This window comes from Apostichopus japonicus, chromosome 4 (genome assembly GCF_037975245.1).
Source record: "Apostichopus japonicus isolate 1M-3 chromosome 4, ASM3797524v1, whole genome shotgun sequence".
Classification (NCBI taxonomy): domain Eukaryota; kingdom Metazoa; phylum Echinodermata; class Holothuroidea; order Aspidochirotida; family Stichopodidae; genus Apostichopus; species Apostichopus japonicus.
Window position 1 is genome coordinate 12,220,609 of NC_092564.1, and position 16,687 is coordinate 12,237,295.

Below are 16,687 nucleotides of genomic sequence, written 5' to 3' on the forward strand. Positions count from 1 at the left end.
GCTTTCATCTCAATTTTTGTTTAATATTGACTGCAGCATATATGCAAAAATGTAGTGTAATATGTAAACCTTTGTAATTATATTGGTAGGTCTTTGTGAATATCATTAATCAAGTGAATACCATCAAGTAGCATATATATTCTCTGTTATTAATCGTTTACGTTCCCATGCATGCGTGGTTCCGAGGGACGGTGGGTGCGTAATTCCCCACCCCACACCCACACACAAACTTAAAAGTAGTTGTTAGCACAACGTGTAAACATAATTATGAACCTTGCTTATAGGATTAGATATGCCTCAGAATGTATCTTCTCACGTGTAAACATTTCAGCGACTCCAGGACCACACCCTCTCTATATTAAAACCCTCCATCCGCCCCTGGTTTCTTATGGAAATAAACTCTCTCTCTCTGTCATAGAGATAAAGATGTTAAAATTTCATAGCCAATTATCTGTAAGTTGTAAATCCATGTTATTCGTGTAAGTTGTAATCTATAAGCCCTGGCGGGTTTCTCCCACATTTCTAGTCGCTTAAAGCGTCGTAAAAATAACTGCTGATTATTATTATTATTATTATTATTATTATTAATATTATTATTATTATTATTATTATTATTACGACAAGTTTAACGAAACCAACAAGTAAAAATTATCGACCGTTCAGACGTGGTTCTTTACTTTGTCTTTATTCCAGCATGGGCTTGAATAAACAGCAAATCAGAAGTTTGAAATTTGTCTCCAAAATTAGAACCAATTTGATTTCTGCAGCTAATACACTGCTTTATCATGTACTGTTAGTTTCATATAATATCGAACCTTTTTAATCAAAGCATGAAATACTTTAATCGATATACAGTTTCATGATTTCCCAAAACACTGGGCCCGGGGTGACAAGTTTCGAAAGATATTGAAATTAAAAAGGAGTGGGGATCGTCTGCAAGTTCATTTTTGTTGAAAACTTCAGAAGAGCGGCACTGGTTATCCTCCTTCTAGTCGCCTCTGTCCAGCATATTATAACTCTTGTTTACTTTATATTTGTTGTTGATCCTATAGTTGTATAAGGCCTTATATGCCTTTTCAACCGCTTAGAAACTTTGGTATTAGGGGCTATATAAATGCTATATAAATGTTATTTATTTCTATTATTATAATTATTATTATTATGATTATTTAAGGTTGAACCAACAGAGAAAATATATCTTAACATATTTAAAGTCTGAAAATATGTGACTTCGCTTTCAAACTTCTCTGTACTCGAATGTTAACTTTTCTTCCTACACGTTGAATGGTATCATTAAGACAATTGGGGATATCTGTGAGTTTAGGTTTCACTTGTAATTAAGTATATCTTTTAAATTTGGATACAAACGAACTCGAATATCAGGCCAAGATTTTCAGAGCGGTTAAGGAGCAAATTAAAAATATGGCGCTCGGCTTGGTGGTCTTGGTGACATGATTCTCGTTAAGATCATACGTATTATTACCAACAGCGTTAAATACGTATAATTTATTTTCACTTTTTCGCGGTCAGTAAAATACCTACTATATACCGATCGGCTATAGGCAATTGCATTGATTTTATTTTGTCTCATGATATTAACTACAAATCCCCGAATTCAGCGTCCAAGTAGTCCCTTATAGACATAATTTACACGTAATAGTACCATCTCGAGCCTGTTTGGACTCGAAATAACAAATGTGCGACGTGATGCGGGAATTAACCCCTAACACGTAGCTTCGAGACATCATCTATACGTTATACACGTGTTCAACGATACTACATAGCTTCGACACGAGAAATAGATGACGTAATCACTGCAATTGCCTATAACCGATCGTTAATAGCTATTTAATGACCTTGCAATGGTTACTCTAGTGTATTAATTACAACTCATTATACATATTTACTAGTAAATCAGCGTCCAAAAAGTCCCTTATATAGACATAATTTACACGTAATAGTACTCTCTCGAGCCTGTTCGAGATCGTAAGAACAAATGTGCACAAGTGCACACCAAGTGCACACCGTGGTGGCCCCTGTATGCTTCAGTACACCGTGGTGTACATTAGCACGCTGCCGACTGGTGGCCCCCTGTATGCTTCAGTACACCGTGGTGTCCCTTAGCACGCTGCGGACTGGTGGCCCCCTGTATGCTTCAGTACACTGACTGTGGTGTACCTTAGCACGCTCTGGACTGGTGGCCCCCTGTATGCTTCAGTACACTGACTGTGGTGTACCTTAGCACGCTCTGGACTGATGGCCCCCTGTATGCTTCATTAAAGTGATCTAAACCTTTGCTAAAAGCTTAGGGTGGTAACTTGCTGAAATGGTTCAAGTGATTCCATGTCATTGAGAATTGTTGAATTAGGAAACAGATGTCTCAATTTGGGGAAATGAACTCGAGAGTGGTAGTAGTTCAATACCCTCAATGAGTGACAAATAGATGACTTTAGATAACAATACTGATGACATGTACGCTCTAAGGCCAGATTTAGAGGTTTTCAATATATGAAGGGAACATTTGGCATCGGCGGTCTCCCCCCCCCCCCTCTCCCACCCCCCTCTCTCTCTCTGCCCTGAAAACATTTGCGCGCACGTGCTCATGGATTCGTCCTAATAACGCCTCATTTTAAAAACTGTTTCATATGGAAGAAAGGTCCTCTAAGAGATGGATGAATGAATGTTCCATGACGCATAGGGTCAATGTCCTAGTTTTATCAGTTCGATACATCCAAAGATAATTAATTCGACAATGCCTTTGTTAACTGAATTGGGCCTACTACATTGTCCTCTGAAATAAATATAGGCGTGCCGCTGTTTAGTCTGTAAGTGTTGTGCGCCTTCACGTGCATTGTAGATTTACTTTGCCTTTAATCATTATAAAGTTAGGTCAAGATGGCATAGGTAGCAATAATGGAAGATAAAGCCGCACAAATTCATGAGAGAACAAAATACAAGAGAAAAAAAAAACAAATTAAGAAAGGACATAGTTTTTATTAATTTATTTATAGCAGACTGATACAAAAAAAATTGGTTAATAAATTTTTGGTAAATAAATTTTTGGTAAATAAATTTTTGGTAAATAAATTTTTGGTAAATAAATTTTAGATAAAAAAATAATTAATAAGTTTTAGGTTTTGGAAAAAAAGTTAAAAAAAAGTAACATGACACTCAATTGAAAAAATTACTTTTGACAAATGTAAGAGAAAGGAAAAGCAATGTTTCTTCGAGATTCGGGTAGAAGAGACCGTTTGGAAGATTTCCGGTACCGGTTAGTTGTTCGGTTATCTCGGTGTGAAGATCGCGATGACTCAACGGCATGTCGATGTTGACAGTTTCGGCGATATCGTTGCCTATTTCAGCGATACATTCAGAGACGGCAGGAGTGGGCTCGTCCAGTTGGATGTTAGCGGCGTCACCGGTAGCCAGTGTTGCCTCAGTGACGGTAGAAAAAGGCAAGCTGATGGAGGAAGCAGCGGATGAGGATGTGAGGCTGACGGAGGAGGCTGAAGATGACGAGAGACTGTGAGATGAGAAGTCGGCTGATGTAAGAGAGCCGTCATAATCGTCTGATAGGTAAGACGAGATTGTCTCCTTGCTGCTCATCTCTGATCCAGAGGCACTGCTGACGTCATCGTCACGGAGTAGAGACGTTACGTAGCTCGCACTTATGGTGGATCTACAAGAAAGGGTACAAACATTTGTAAAGAAAAGGAAATATCGTTATGCGCAGAATAAATTAAGAACACGTTCAGTGGCATCGATACACAGAAGGAGGAAAAACGAGGAAAGAGGGGTTATTTGCCAGACGAAATGTTTATTTTAACACTTTTCCTGCTCACTAACTACTGCAACATGCACAATTACAGAAAGTTGGTGACAAACAACAACTTCATAACTAACCCCCCCCCCCCCTCCTCCCAACCACCAGCCCACACAAGAGCAACCTTCACGCTTCCGAAGTTAAAACTATAATGGGTCTTGACGAATATCGACAGCTTGGTCCCGACAGTCGAGTTATAGGAGGTTTTATCAGACTTCTTTATACGAGCAGTGTATTGTGGTCGGCTTTGGTTGGTATCTTGAATATATGATATGTTAATTTAGCGAGCCAATGATTTGATGTGTATCTATACCTATTTGGGAACCTTTGGGTTTAACCCTCCCCACCCTGTCGGCATCCCTTTATCGTGCCGTCACATTTCTATATTACCTCTGTTTCTCGTTGCCATACTTGCTGAGAGTGACGTCACGTTCCGACAGACATCTGGCCAACATATCATCACTGTCTTTCGATTTCATCATGTGACTGAGCCAACCCTCAGAAGCAGACTTTTTGAGTAAGACCTTCATCCTGCATGTAAAGTCTACACCAGTTGACGAAGATGAGTTTCGCGGTGTCAGCAGGGGAGTGACAAATATCTCGGTTTCTTCGGTGTCGGTGTCGCCGGTTATTTCGGTGTCTACCAAATTAAAATTAAAATTGTTTCCATTTGATAAATGCAAAACGGCATGTGAAAACTGGGATGGAATATAAGTAGTAAAAGTAATTCAGAAACTATTAAAAAGTTCTACTATCGCGGCATCAGTACTAGCATTGTTATCTATTAATGACCTTTGACATTATATCACTCCCCTCTCATTACCTAATTTTATGATCCAGGGGTGGATCGAAGATTTTGAAATGGAGTGGCTGTGGCCCTGAGGTCGTCGAAGCCGACTGTCAGGCATGAGGAGATGATGTGTGGCCTTCCCCAGATAAAATAACGTTGGAGACGTGAAATATAAATGTACTATTAATTAGGTCTACATATGCCCACCTATAGGGTTCTAATAACTACTTTAAATTATTTGTGTGGGTTGATGGGTCCATGGATGCGCGCCTGAATTATTTCTGTTTTTTCATGTTGTCAATAATCTCACCAAAGTCAACGGAGGCAGTGTTGTAAGTTGCAGAAACGTCCACATCGATGCAAGAAACTCGTCCAGATGGTTGAGAGCAGTCCCTGGTTGTAGTTAGTTTGAGGCAGAGTAGCAGGCTTGTGATGGACATTAAACCTGGAGAAAGACAAAAGAAGTATGTCAATGTCAGCATGGCCGACCTCATCTTCCTTTTACGCTAGAAAAACAAGATGGCGGAGACGTGGCCAAGTTTCTTTGAATGAACGATGACCAGCTCCTTCTCCGCATCTCATAAGGTTATTGTCACTCCACTTCTAAAATAATCGAGATGGAATAATACCAAAACATGTAATCACGTCATATAAAGTGTCTCCCTTCTTTCATCAATAACAGAACCCCCCCCCCCCCACTCACCGACCTCTCCTTCAATAAAAAGAAACCACCTGAAATCTGAAATGTAAGAAATAAACCTACCAATGACAGTGTTGGCGAGAGCAGACAGTAGGATGGTTCTGTTGATGTTATAGAGGGCGTCCTTCAGTTGATAAGTCTCCATGTCAGGTTCAATACTAGTAACTGTTGACCAAATCGTATTCCATCGATGATCCATTGACTTTTCGATTGGAATCCGGTCGAAATGACAGAAGCTATGAACGAAAGCTGACAACTCATCGACATGAATGGTAATCATATCAACAAAGGATAACCACAAGTCTACCCATGGTGCCAAGATGTGAGCGATGTATTTGGTGGTAGATACATATAGGTCAAAGGCATAAATGACGTAATAGAGACGATCCTGCAAGGTGTAATAACCATCGACGATAGCTAACCATTTCGCTTTGTGCAATTCGAGATGCGCCAGTAAACGTTGGACTTGGAGATCAACTTCTCGACTGATTGTAGCGATGCAGTATCTGATGACGTGCATGAGATTGTCTAACATGTAGTTGACAGATGCCCCCATCGTATTGCGAATCAACACAGCCAGAATCTTGCTCTGTTCCCGAATCTCGTTTGGTAACTCAGCTAGCGAGATCTTGTTTCCACTTCCAAATTCGATGGATATTGAAAGGAAGATCGACTCTTGGGAGTTGAATGCAACAGCTTTTCGGTCGCGTGAGATGGACTGTGGGTCGGTCAATGATCCATGAGAAGAGCTTAGAGTACACGATCTCGATTGATTCCGTGCTGGTCCAAACTGTTGAGTAGAAGAGGTATAACAAGTTTTTGAGAAGCTGTTGATGATATAAAACATAATATTAATAGTTAGTGCTGATTAAACTTGCTGTATCTGAATATTTATGTCAAGTTATATATATGGTGAGTCCATGGATGCGCGCCTGAATTATTTCTGTTTTTTCATGTTGTCAATAATCTCACCAAAGTCAACGGAGGCAGTGTTGTAAGTTGCAGAAACGTCCACATCGATGCAAGAAACTCGTCCAGATGGTTGAGAGCAGTCCCTGGTTGTAGTTAGTTTGAGGCAGAGTAGCAGGCTTGTGATGGACATTAAACCTGGAGAAAGACAAAAGAAGTATGTCAATGTCAGCATGGCCGACCTCATCTTCCTTTTACGCTAGAAAAACAAGATGGCGGAGACGTGGCCAAGTTTCTTTGAATGAACGATGACCAGCTCCTTCTCCGCATCTCATAAGGTTATTGTCACTCCACTTCTAAAATAATCGAGATGGAATAATACCAAAACATGTAATCACGTCATATAAAGTGTCTCCCTTCTTTCATCAATAACAGAACCCCCCCCCCCCCCCACTCACCGACCTCTCCTTCAATAAAAAGAAACCACCTGAAATCTGAAATGTAAGAAATAAACCTACCAATGACAGTGTTGGCGAGAGCAGACAGTAGGATGGTTCTGTTGATGTTATAGAGGGCGTCCTTCAGTTGATAAGTCTCCATGTCAGGTTCAATACTAGTAACTGTTGACCAAATCGTATTCCATCGATGATCCATTGACTTTTCGATTGGAATCCGGTCGAAATGACAGAAGCTATGAACGAAAGCTGACAACTCATCGACATGAATGGTAATCATATCAACAAAGGATAACCACAAGTCTACCCATGGTGCCAAGATGTGAGCGATGTATTTGGTGGTAGATACATATAGGTCAAAGGCATAAATGACGTAATAGAGACGATCCTGCAAGGTGTAATAACCATCGACGATAGCTAACCATTTCGCTTTGTGCAATTCGAGATGCGCCAGTAAACGTTGGACTTGGAGATCAACTTCTCGACTGATTGTAGCGATGCAGTATCTGATGACGTGCATGAGATTGTCTAACATGTAGTTGACAGATGCCCCCATCGTATTGCGAATCAACACAGCCAGAATCTTGCTCTGTTCCCGAATCTCGTTTGGTAACTCAGCTAGCGAGATCTTGTTTCCACTTCCAAATTCGATGGATATTGAAAGGAAGATCGACTCTTGGGAGTTGAATGCAACAGCTTTTCGGTCGCGTGAGATGGACTGTGGGTCGGTCAATGATCCATGAGAAGAGCTTAGAGTACACGATCTCGATTGATTCCGTGCTGGTCCAAACTGTTGAGTAGAAGAGGTATAACAAGTTTTTGAGAAGCTGTTGATGATATAAAACATAATATTAATAGTTAGTGCTGATTAAACTTGCTGTATCTGAATATTTATGTCAAGTTATATATATGGTGAGCTCATTAGGCTATATAAAGCAATGACATCATACCCTATTCTCACTAAACACGTCATGAGAGATTTTACTTCGGTGTAAGCTGGTAGAGTGCATGCATGGTTGTTTCGAATACGGGAGTTGGTCGACATCAATATAGCACTGAGGTTTCTCGTCAAAGTAATTCGGGTCGTCAGGGGTATCGCTGGTCGGTGACTGAATGAGAACCAAGTACTCCTTTTGGTCAGCCTGAATATAGCAATTAATAAAAACAAATCTAGAGTAGAGAATCCTTCCAATAATCAATTCCAATATAATTATGTCAGGCCTATACTGACAAATGTACTCATATTGTCTCTTCTTTTAGAAAATTCTTTGCGGACTTCGGCAATCCTACCCTCCCAAACCCACCCCGCCCCTATTCCCTCTTTTTTTTCCCCGACATATCCCATGTCCGTATTGTAGACTATATAAGCGAGTGAGAGAGTTATTTCAAAACAACTAATTGTCCGATTGTTCAATTGTATCTTACTCCAATAGATGCAGGGAACTGAGACGTATATCAGCGCCCTGTTACTAGTAAGAAGTTAACCGGTTTACTGTTTTCACTTAATAATGTTAGTGAAGTACACAGGTCTTCCCTTCAACTCAACTTTGCGGTTCCGATTGAGCTGTTTCAACATATCACCTGCTCCCCCTCCCCCCACTACATTCCCTCGTCCCAGATATTCTCTACCTCTTTTGTCAGTAGCCTATTTCATATGGAATGTAAAGAAAAAGAAGAACACATGTCGTGCAATTTGCAGGTCTAAGTAATAAATATTATAACATATTTCCATTCTCACTGTTATTTGTCTGATTTCGTTGTCATCAACAGCCATCTCTGGAACTAGGAGAAACTGGTTGGTCCTGATGAAGTCTTCACCAAGTGGTGGCCGTGGACGCATTCTCACTGACGTAAGTGTCTAACAATTGAAATTGTCAAGGAAGAAATGTCACGAGAAAAGCACCATTACAGCCATATCAAGCCTGACCATCCTAAATCATGAATGTGGTCATGTGACTATGACGTGTGTTATGGCCATAGTGCAGTTCATCTTTTTTTTAACGTATATGTATGTATAGGAACCGTAGAGAAATTTTCAAATAAAAGGGAATTAACATATTAGTAGTAAGAAAATAAAGTGTAGTAAACTTCAATCTGATCGATATTTAGAATCATTTCTGTGGAAAATTTAGGAGTTTATGAATAAAATAAAACAGAATTAAAGCAAAAGAAAATTCAGAATTTCATCAAATAACAAATAACAGTTCTTTTTTACTTGTAACTCTTTTGACTGACCTCACCATTCGTTGTTATGGGATATTACCTTCAAACCCCGCATATTGTATCGGGTCGCACAACCCAAACTTACCTCAGCTTGTTTTACAGTCCTAAATTTGTGTTTCAAATCTAGTTGGGTAAAAACGTCCAGAGCACCAGCGTCGGGTAGGTCAATTGTCAAGCGAAGGTCAAAGGATTGATTCAGGAATGGCTGTTCAAACTCATAAAGAGAATACCTGATGGAAAAGAAATAAAGCAAGAAATTGAATAATATAGACGAAGATGGAGAATATGACAGACTGGCAAAATATTCTCTTTCTCTAAAATTGCATTATAAGCTGATAAATTGATATCTTTTTGGTAAATTCCGTTATGTGACGAAGCGAACATAGCGATATGTATTTTACTTGAAATGATGGCCTATCCATTGCGAATTCATGCCAGTAAATACAATAAGGGTTCCGGGTCAGTGTTGAGGAGTAAGGGGGGGGGGGGGGTTCTTGGATAGAATCGTAATCGACATGCAAGAACATTGCCAAGACTATACGTTCAAATAATAAAGTTGTATGATATTTATTTTAAGTGCAAGAGCGGTTAATTTGTTATTGTAGGTAATTTTTAAATGTTAGCCCAAATTCGATATCAGTTTTTAAACGGCTGTTATAGTGTTCGTGAATGAAGGGGTATGAAGGGGCGGGTGAGTGGGTGGTTGGGATGGGCAAAGCAAACCACAGTTATGTCTGTGTACTGCAACTTTAAGCACATACTCATATTCGTAACTTTGTACGTACCACAGATCATGCCGGAAATCAAAATCCCAATTCATTCCGTTGTTGACCGCCATCTACCAAAATACAATGAATCATAGTACGCTATTGTCACGAATATCGAGGATGATAACCCAATTAACTAAATCCCAGCCCCATCCCCTTTTCAAATTATTAAGAAATACGAACTGTTGGTTGCGATTCGGCTCAGCATTAGACAATAGCGTCTTAGCAGTTATAGGTGAAGTGGACTGGCGAGAGGTCGACCCCTCGAGGGAACTTTAATAAGGGGAAAAGAAAAGATGGAGGGACCAACAATGTAATACGAGCAACAAAAAATAGTCACGGTGCAAATAATGGCCAAGAAATTGAGTGAGGCCCATAAAGCAACCCCCCCCCCCCTCCCCACCCCGCACCCTACCTCAGCGCGCTGGCTCACCCTCCATCCAGACATTTCTTAATGAACGATAATTTTGAGCATTTATATATAAATCCTAAAATAGCGCAGCACTGCTAAAATATAGTACATATGAAAAGCATAGAGATTAGATATATTACAAGGGAGATAGACTTTTTGTAAAGTTATATAGAACGTATAACAGTTTGGCTGCATAGAGACGATTGAAAGAGTATCAGATAAAGACCTACCGATGTTGGTCTGATGGGATACTGAACCAGAGATAGAACATTGTCAAAGGAGAGAGCCAGAGGTCGAGGAGGGGAACATGTCTTACGAGGATCGTTGCAACATCTCACATTCGTAAGGTCCAAGGCCTGATGTCAGAAAATGAAGGAATGAATGAGTGAGTGAGTGGGTGAGTGAGTGAGTGAGTGAGTGAGTGAGTGAGTGAGTGAGTGAGTGAGTGAGTGAGTGAGTGAGTGAGTGAGTGAGTGAGCGAGTGAGCGAGCGAGTGAGTGAGTGAATGAGTGAGTGAGTGAGGTCAGTCAGTGAGTCAGTGAGTCAGTGAGTGAGAGAGTGGGTGGGTGAGTGAGTGAGTGAGTGGGTGAGTCAGTCAGTGAGTCGGTCAGTGAGTCAGTGAGTGAGTGAGTGAGTGGGTGGGTGGGTGGGTGGGTGGGTGGGTGAGTGAGTGAGTGAGTGGGTGAGTGAGTGAGTGAGAGAATGAAGTGAATAATACAATGGATGCATGGATATATGGATGAATGGAAGGATGGATGTATCTATAAATGAACGGACAAATGAACGCACAAACCGATGAATAAACGAAGGAAGTAATGAACAAATAAAGTAATGGCTTGGTGTCAGAAAATAAATGAAGGAATCAATGAGTGAATAAATGAAAGAATGAATGAATAAATGAATGAATGTATGAGTGAGTGAATGAATGGATAAATGAGTCTCTGCATGAGTCAGTGAGTAAGGAAGTGGGGGAGTGAATGAATGAATGAATGAATGAAGTGAATAAATATATATGGATATATGGATGAAGAGAAGAAGGATGGATGAATAAATGAACAGACAAACGAACGAACGTTATTAACGTAATAAAGTGAGTATACACAAGAATAAAATCAAGCTATATCCCCTCCTCATCTTCCTTCTACGCCCCCTTCCCCTCCCCTTTCACTACACAGTCACAACGGATGGCGTCAAATTGAACCAAGTTGGACGTTTTTACTTAAAAATGACCCCGGTAGCTTTGTTGATAGGCATTGTACACGGTTACCCACTGATTCAAGATACGATATACAAGAGAAAGATATTTCAACTGACATACTGATAGCGATAATACAAACACGTGGTACCATTTGCACGCACAGATGGCCTTATTATTCGTTCCCATCTATACTCTTGAAGAGCCTCTACCCACATTACCTCTCCCCTCCCCAACCCACACACGCTCAACTTCATGCAATACATAAACAACAAAATAATGTATGCAAATATGTTGATAAAATTGAAGAAAATAATTGTGAACACTTTACTCATGAAAAACAATGATTTCCATGCTTCATTGTGTAATACTATCAATCGATAGATGTTCAACTAAACGTATAAGCGATGGAATGTAATATATAAAAGTCTGGCATCAAAAGTATATCGTGTTAAAAGTCTTCTAAAGCTTCCAAAGTTTCTTTTTTTGGGAGGGGGTTGGGGGAGTTGGGGTGAAGGGTTCTGACCTTCAAATTTATTCCTAGATATTAAAATTACATTTTAGACTTAATTGTTTCATTAATTTGACGGGACATATTATAATAGTAAATGCAATGCTTGCTTGAACAGTTCAAGTTTGTACATTATTGACTATTTTTTGACTACCTAGCATATTTGAGGGTAAATACTGATAACAAAAGAGTTTGAAATAAGGTGTGTATATCCAACTCTATATCTCTACTGCTCTATCTTTAGTAAGGCACAAGAGGAGGCACTCATGTATGGAACGCCAAAAGGATAATACAAAAAAATATGATAATTATATATAATTCCACGATCATAATATACAAAGGCACGATGAAAATGTGTAAGTAAACGAAGATCACATAAAATTAAGCAATGATAAAGTAAAAGTACACAACAATAACATAACAGTACATGGTAATAATGATAATATAAAGTTATATGATAATGTTAATTGCGTACAGTAAATAAAGAGATTATACAAATTAACAGCATCAAATGTATCAATGCCTGGCTTATCTTATGTTACCAACTTAGGCTTAGATACGATGAAAAGGACCTTAACTAACAAACAACATGAATAACATGCACTTAAACATGTGTAAGCTAAAAACAATTGTAAAATTATTATCTTGAAGAGCAGGCGCCTCCCGTCCCCTCCCAACAAGACCTAACCTACTTTTGCATACAAACATTGACCGGAAGTTGAAGTTACTCTCACCTTGTGGAGGTTACTGGTTGCGTTCAACGATGGTTTCAACTCGAGACGAATCCTAACCGCATCCGGAGTGACACGTAAACACACGTCAGGGACAGTTATGGCAGCAGAACCTCGCGGTCCCACCACCAATAACAGGAGGAAGATCGCTCCAAGGATTGAAGTGAAGCGAATCATTCAAGGTATTGATCCAATAGAAGTAACTTGCTTTAGTAGCGTAGATTGCAATACAATGCGTATTAATGCTGAACTAATCAACTAATGATATGGAGGTTGCTGTGTTACCGAGGACTAATGTATAAAGGTATAACGTATGTCGTCACACAGCCCAAGTGACCAATCAAATTGCATCTTGAATAAACATGCGTGTATGCGCGTTCCATGTTTTGTGTAAGTTGCTAAGTTACCAGGACATATGACGCAAAAACAAAAATTCTGGTAAATGCTAGTGCGTATAGCTATACGCACTAGAATTTACCATACTTTTTTTTACGTCTTCCATATGGTAATATACAAGGCGTTACAGCATATGTCGAGTGCGTGCACTTTATAGCGATGCCTTGCGCACCGGTAACACATTACGCGTATACGTCCCTTTCACTTTTATATACTGTACACAATACTTATGCATATGGTTACCGCATGCAGAGATCGGCGCTATGAGAGCAGTTCAAGGCTCTATAACCAGCTCGGTGCTCTAAAGTATTGTGTTGGCTTACACATGCATCGTTACGTCATTAGTTAATGCATATGCATGATAGGGCCGAATTACTATATATATACGTATGGTGGATGTGGGAGTCGAGAATATCATAAGTATAGTTCTAAACTCTATACAAAGTCAGCCTCAAATAGGAAACGAATTCAGCGTGATCTTTTACACCCATAGACTGTAGTGGACGTAAGGAGGATAGCGGAAGAATGATGACAAAAAAAAACACTTCTAAACCGGTGACCCTTCTTCTTCTTTTTTACACTGGACGGTCGTGTATCAGTTCAGAATGAAGTAACAACCTTGCCCAAAGTATTTTATCCTGAGATGTTCTAAACTAATTTCTTCATTAGACTTAATGTAGATGAATATAGGTCCAGTATAAATATTGAGATGAACCCGTTATAAGTTCCTCCCCACGTTAAAGTGACCGTGTAGCGCTCTGTCTAAATAATTCCAGTTTATATCATTTCACGATGCTTTTCAGAGTACTGCAGAGTGCGGTAGTCTTTGCTTTTTGGACATGTACATAATAACTACAAATGCGTCCAGCACGTTTTTTAAGTAACAGTGACAATTCTGAATGTTCCTGTCTGTTATAAATTTACAAACATACTAGTCGCTGTCTGGAGTCTGGGTAAAAGTTTCTCGGAGGTAGAAGATAATACTGCCTTCTTTGAATTTTTTTTTATGAACATTAAAATACTCTGCAGCTCAATAGTTGAATCATAACTAATTAACACTCACTCGCACATTGTCTCGATCTCATTTCTGATGTGGGGTGACGTCAGTACAATATCTCACCCCACAATAATTACATGTAGGGATCGAAGTGAGATAACATGTAAGGGAGCTGCCGAATAAGATTATCCTACACTAAATAAATAGAAAGTAATTGAGAGTACCGGAAAAGTATACTCGTCGGGTGAAAAAGTACTCGTAACCTACTCGGGTTCTAAACAGCTGCAGGCGAACACTGGTACTCGGATCCTGAAAAGCAGTACTCGGAATATCGTGCTTGGTACTCGGAAACTCAAACAGTCGGAAGTACTTAGTACTCATTTTTAAGTACTCGACTTCTACACTCCTTCTATACATACATATATATGAAACAAAAACTTTCGTCTTACAATGAACATGTGTATATCTCACGTAAAACAACTCTACACATGAAACAACCCTATGGAAAGATCATACAATACGCTGGCAACATTACTGAAAATCTTTCGACCGGATATAATCACAAGCGATTTTCGGATTGAGCTTTCTCAGTCCATGGTTCACGATCATGACTATGTATAGGAATCTTTCATGCGTCTATAAGTCGTTTTCACCCATTGAATAGTTAATGTCCGAGTAGAGCACATACATATTGAACTGTGGGTCGAGATATCCCCCAATCTCTCACCCACCCCCCCCCCCGGGCCCTCACTCACACCCTTGCGCACGCCACTTGGATGGGCCATCTGACTGGATTATTCACGAGTCAAGTGCAAATTTAACACATAATAGGTCAGATCTAAGAGTTCATATGACAGGTCGCAGAGGTCTATTCACTACAGGTTTTAGCTCATCACAATGGCAGTCTAGCAGTAATACTTGGGCAAGGCATTTAATCCCAATTGCCTCTCTCCACCCAGGTGTATAAACGGGGACTTACGAGGTAACTTGTAAATATAGTTGCGTGAGCCGGTTTGTGGCTGTACCATATGTGAAATCCCCCAATGAACACGTAGATGTGGTTCGTTGTAGTTCCTCAGGAGGGATTGTGGGGGTGCAACAAGTTACCAATGACCATGCCACCAGGGGCTTGTGTTGTAAAGTCGTGTGAGGGGGCCTTGGACTCAAACAAGACTGTAAACCTTCGACTTTACAAGCTACAATGCATGCATATAGTTCCAAATGGTTGGGCCAGTGGGACAATCCCAATGTTGTGTGAATATAAGACGGTGGTAAGGAAGGGGTGAAGATTATTGGTATGTCGTAGTTATGAATGATACATCGACATACATGTGAACATATTCAGGAATTAGGTAGGCATTGAAGATAGAGATCTGCAACTTGTACAGATGTCAACACGGAGGGAGTGAACTGAACGAAGCAAGAATTGGTGTACTGTGGTCACAGTTGGTATAGCCTATTTGAGCGAAGCGCATTGACATTTCCTGAAGAATTTTTTTTGTCGACTGGAATATTAGTTGTTTGCCAAAACATATGGATGAACAATAGAGTTATAGATTAAGAGATGGATACTTTTACGAAGACAGAATAGGAGCCGATTAAATGAGAATAGGCCTACCAGTGCTATTTGAGATCAATATGAGGTTGTCGAGTGACGTTTTCATCAACAGCAATAGCTAACAAATTAGCAGGAATAAATGTGTTCATTGTCGATAATAATCTCATTGCATTGACGGAGGGAGGGAGGGAGGGAGGGAGGGAGGGAGGGAGGGAGGGAGGGAGGGAGGGAGGGAGGGAGGGAGGGAGGGAGGGAGGGAGGGAGGGAGGGAGGGAGGGAGGGAGGGAGGGAGGGAGGGAGGGAGGGAGGGAGGGAGGGAGGGAGGGAGGGAGGGAGGGAGGGAGGGAGGGAGGGAGGGAGGGAGGGAGGGAGGGAGGGAGGGAGGGAGGGAGGGAGGGAGGGAGGGAGGGAGGGAGGGAGGGAGGGAGGGAGGGAGGGAGGGAGGGAGGGAGGGAGGGAGGGAGGGAGGGTATATACTGCTACAACGAGGAATAACATTTACATGCAAGTTAAATAGCAGCGGACAGATAATAGATCCCTGCAGAACATCGCTCACAACGTCCTATGAGCTAGAACAGTGGTTATTAATTGAAACATATTGCAAATAAATGTGCAGATAACCTGTAAGTCCACGAAAGAGTCCCTGACACCATTAATTAGAAAACTTACATATTAAAATATCACGATCAAGTGTGTCGCAAGCTTTGGAAAGGTCTAAAGCAGGGTTTCCCTAACTAATTTATCCTCCCACGAACCCCCTGTGGACGTCAGAGTCAGGCGCGTAACGAGGAAATTGCCAACGGAGGGGCGAACCTGTAGGCAAACTATCAGAGCCGTAGATTCGGCATTAAGCGTAGCGCCACCATAAGTTGGCGCTACGCGTATAAGAAAATTTTGGCTGAAAAATTTGAAAATGCCTTCCAGACAAGGGCGGCGGAATCGGGGGGCACAGGGGGCACGTGCCCCCCCCCCCCCACTTTTCCTCAGGTTAAGAATGTGCCCGTTTTCTACATAAAAATTGAGGTGTCTCAAGTTAGCAAGAGGCCAGGGAACCAGAATGAACACTCGGGAAGGGCCGTTTCCGGCCATCTGAGGGGTTTGTAAAACCAAAAATTTTCTTGCACGCTCCGCGCCAACCGATGGTGGCGCTCCGCTCAGATAGTCGTGCATACAACTTTGCAAATCCTGGCTACGCCGCTGCCTTTTTAATGAATTTCCGT

At 40.8% G+C, this 16,687-nt stretch overlaps 2 protein-coding genes across 2 annotated transcripts; both read right to left on the minus strand.

The window, feature by feature from the left end:
• Positions 1 to 2,987: 2,987 nt before the first annotated feature.
• Positions 2,988 to 6,160, minus strand: LOC139967108 (uncharacterized). Its single transcript, XM_071970828.1, has 4 exons — positions 5,377 to 6,160; positions 4,924 to 5,058; positions 4,214 to 4,463; positions 2,988 to 3,679 (listed from the first exon to the last, which is right to left on the minus strand). The coding sequence occupies exons 1-4, from the start codon at positions 6,158 to 6,160 to the stop codon at positions 3,172 to 3,174; spliced, it is 1,677 nt and encodes a 558-aa protein (XP_071826929.1). The 3' UTR covers positions 2,988 to 3,171.
• Positions 6,161 to 6,246: 86 nt separating this feature from the next.
• On the minus strand, positions 6,247 to 14,293 carry LOC139966470 (uncharacterized). Its single transcript, XM_071969494.1, has 8 exons — positions 12,520 to 14,293; positions 10,310 to 10,435; positions 9,686 to 9,738; positions 8,986 to 9,130; positions 8,416 to 8,535; positions 7,628 to 7,819; positions 6,741 to 7,467; positions 6,247 to 6,420 (listed from the first exon to the last, which is right to left on the minus strand). The coding sequence occupies exons 1-8, from the start codon at positions 12,691 to 12,693 to the stop codon at positions 6,251 to 6,253; spliced, it is 1,707 nt and encodes a 568-aa protein (XP_071825595.1). The 5' UTR covers positions 12,694 to 14,293; the 3' UTR covers positions 6,247 to 6,250.
• Positions 14,294 to 16,687: the final 2,394 nt, after the last annotated feature.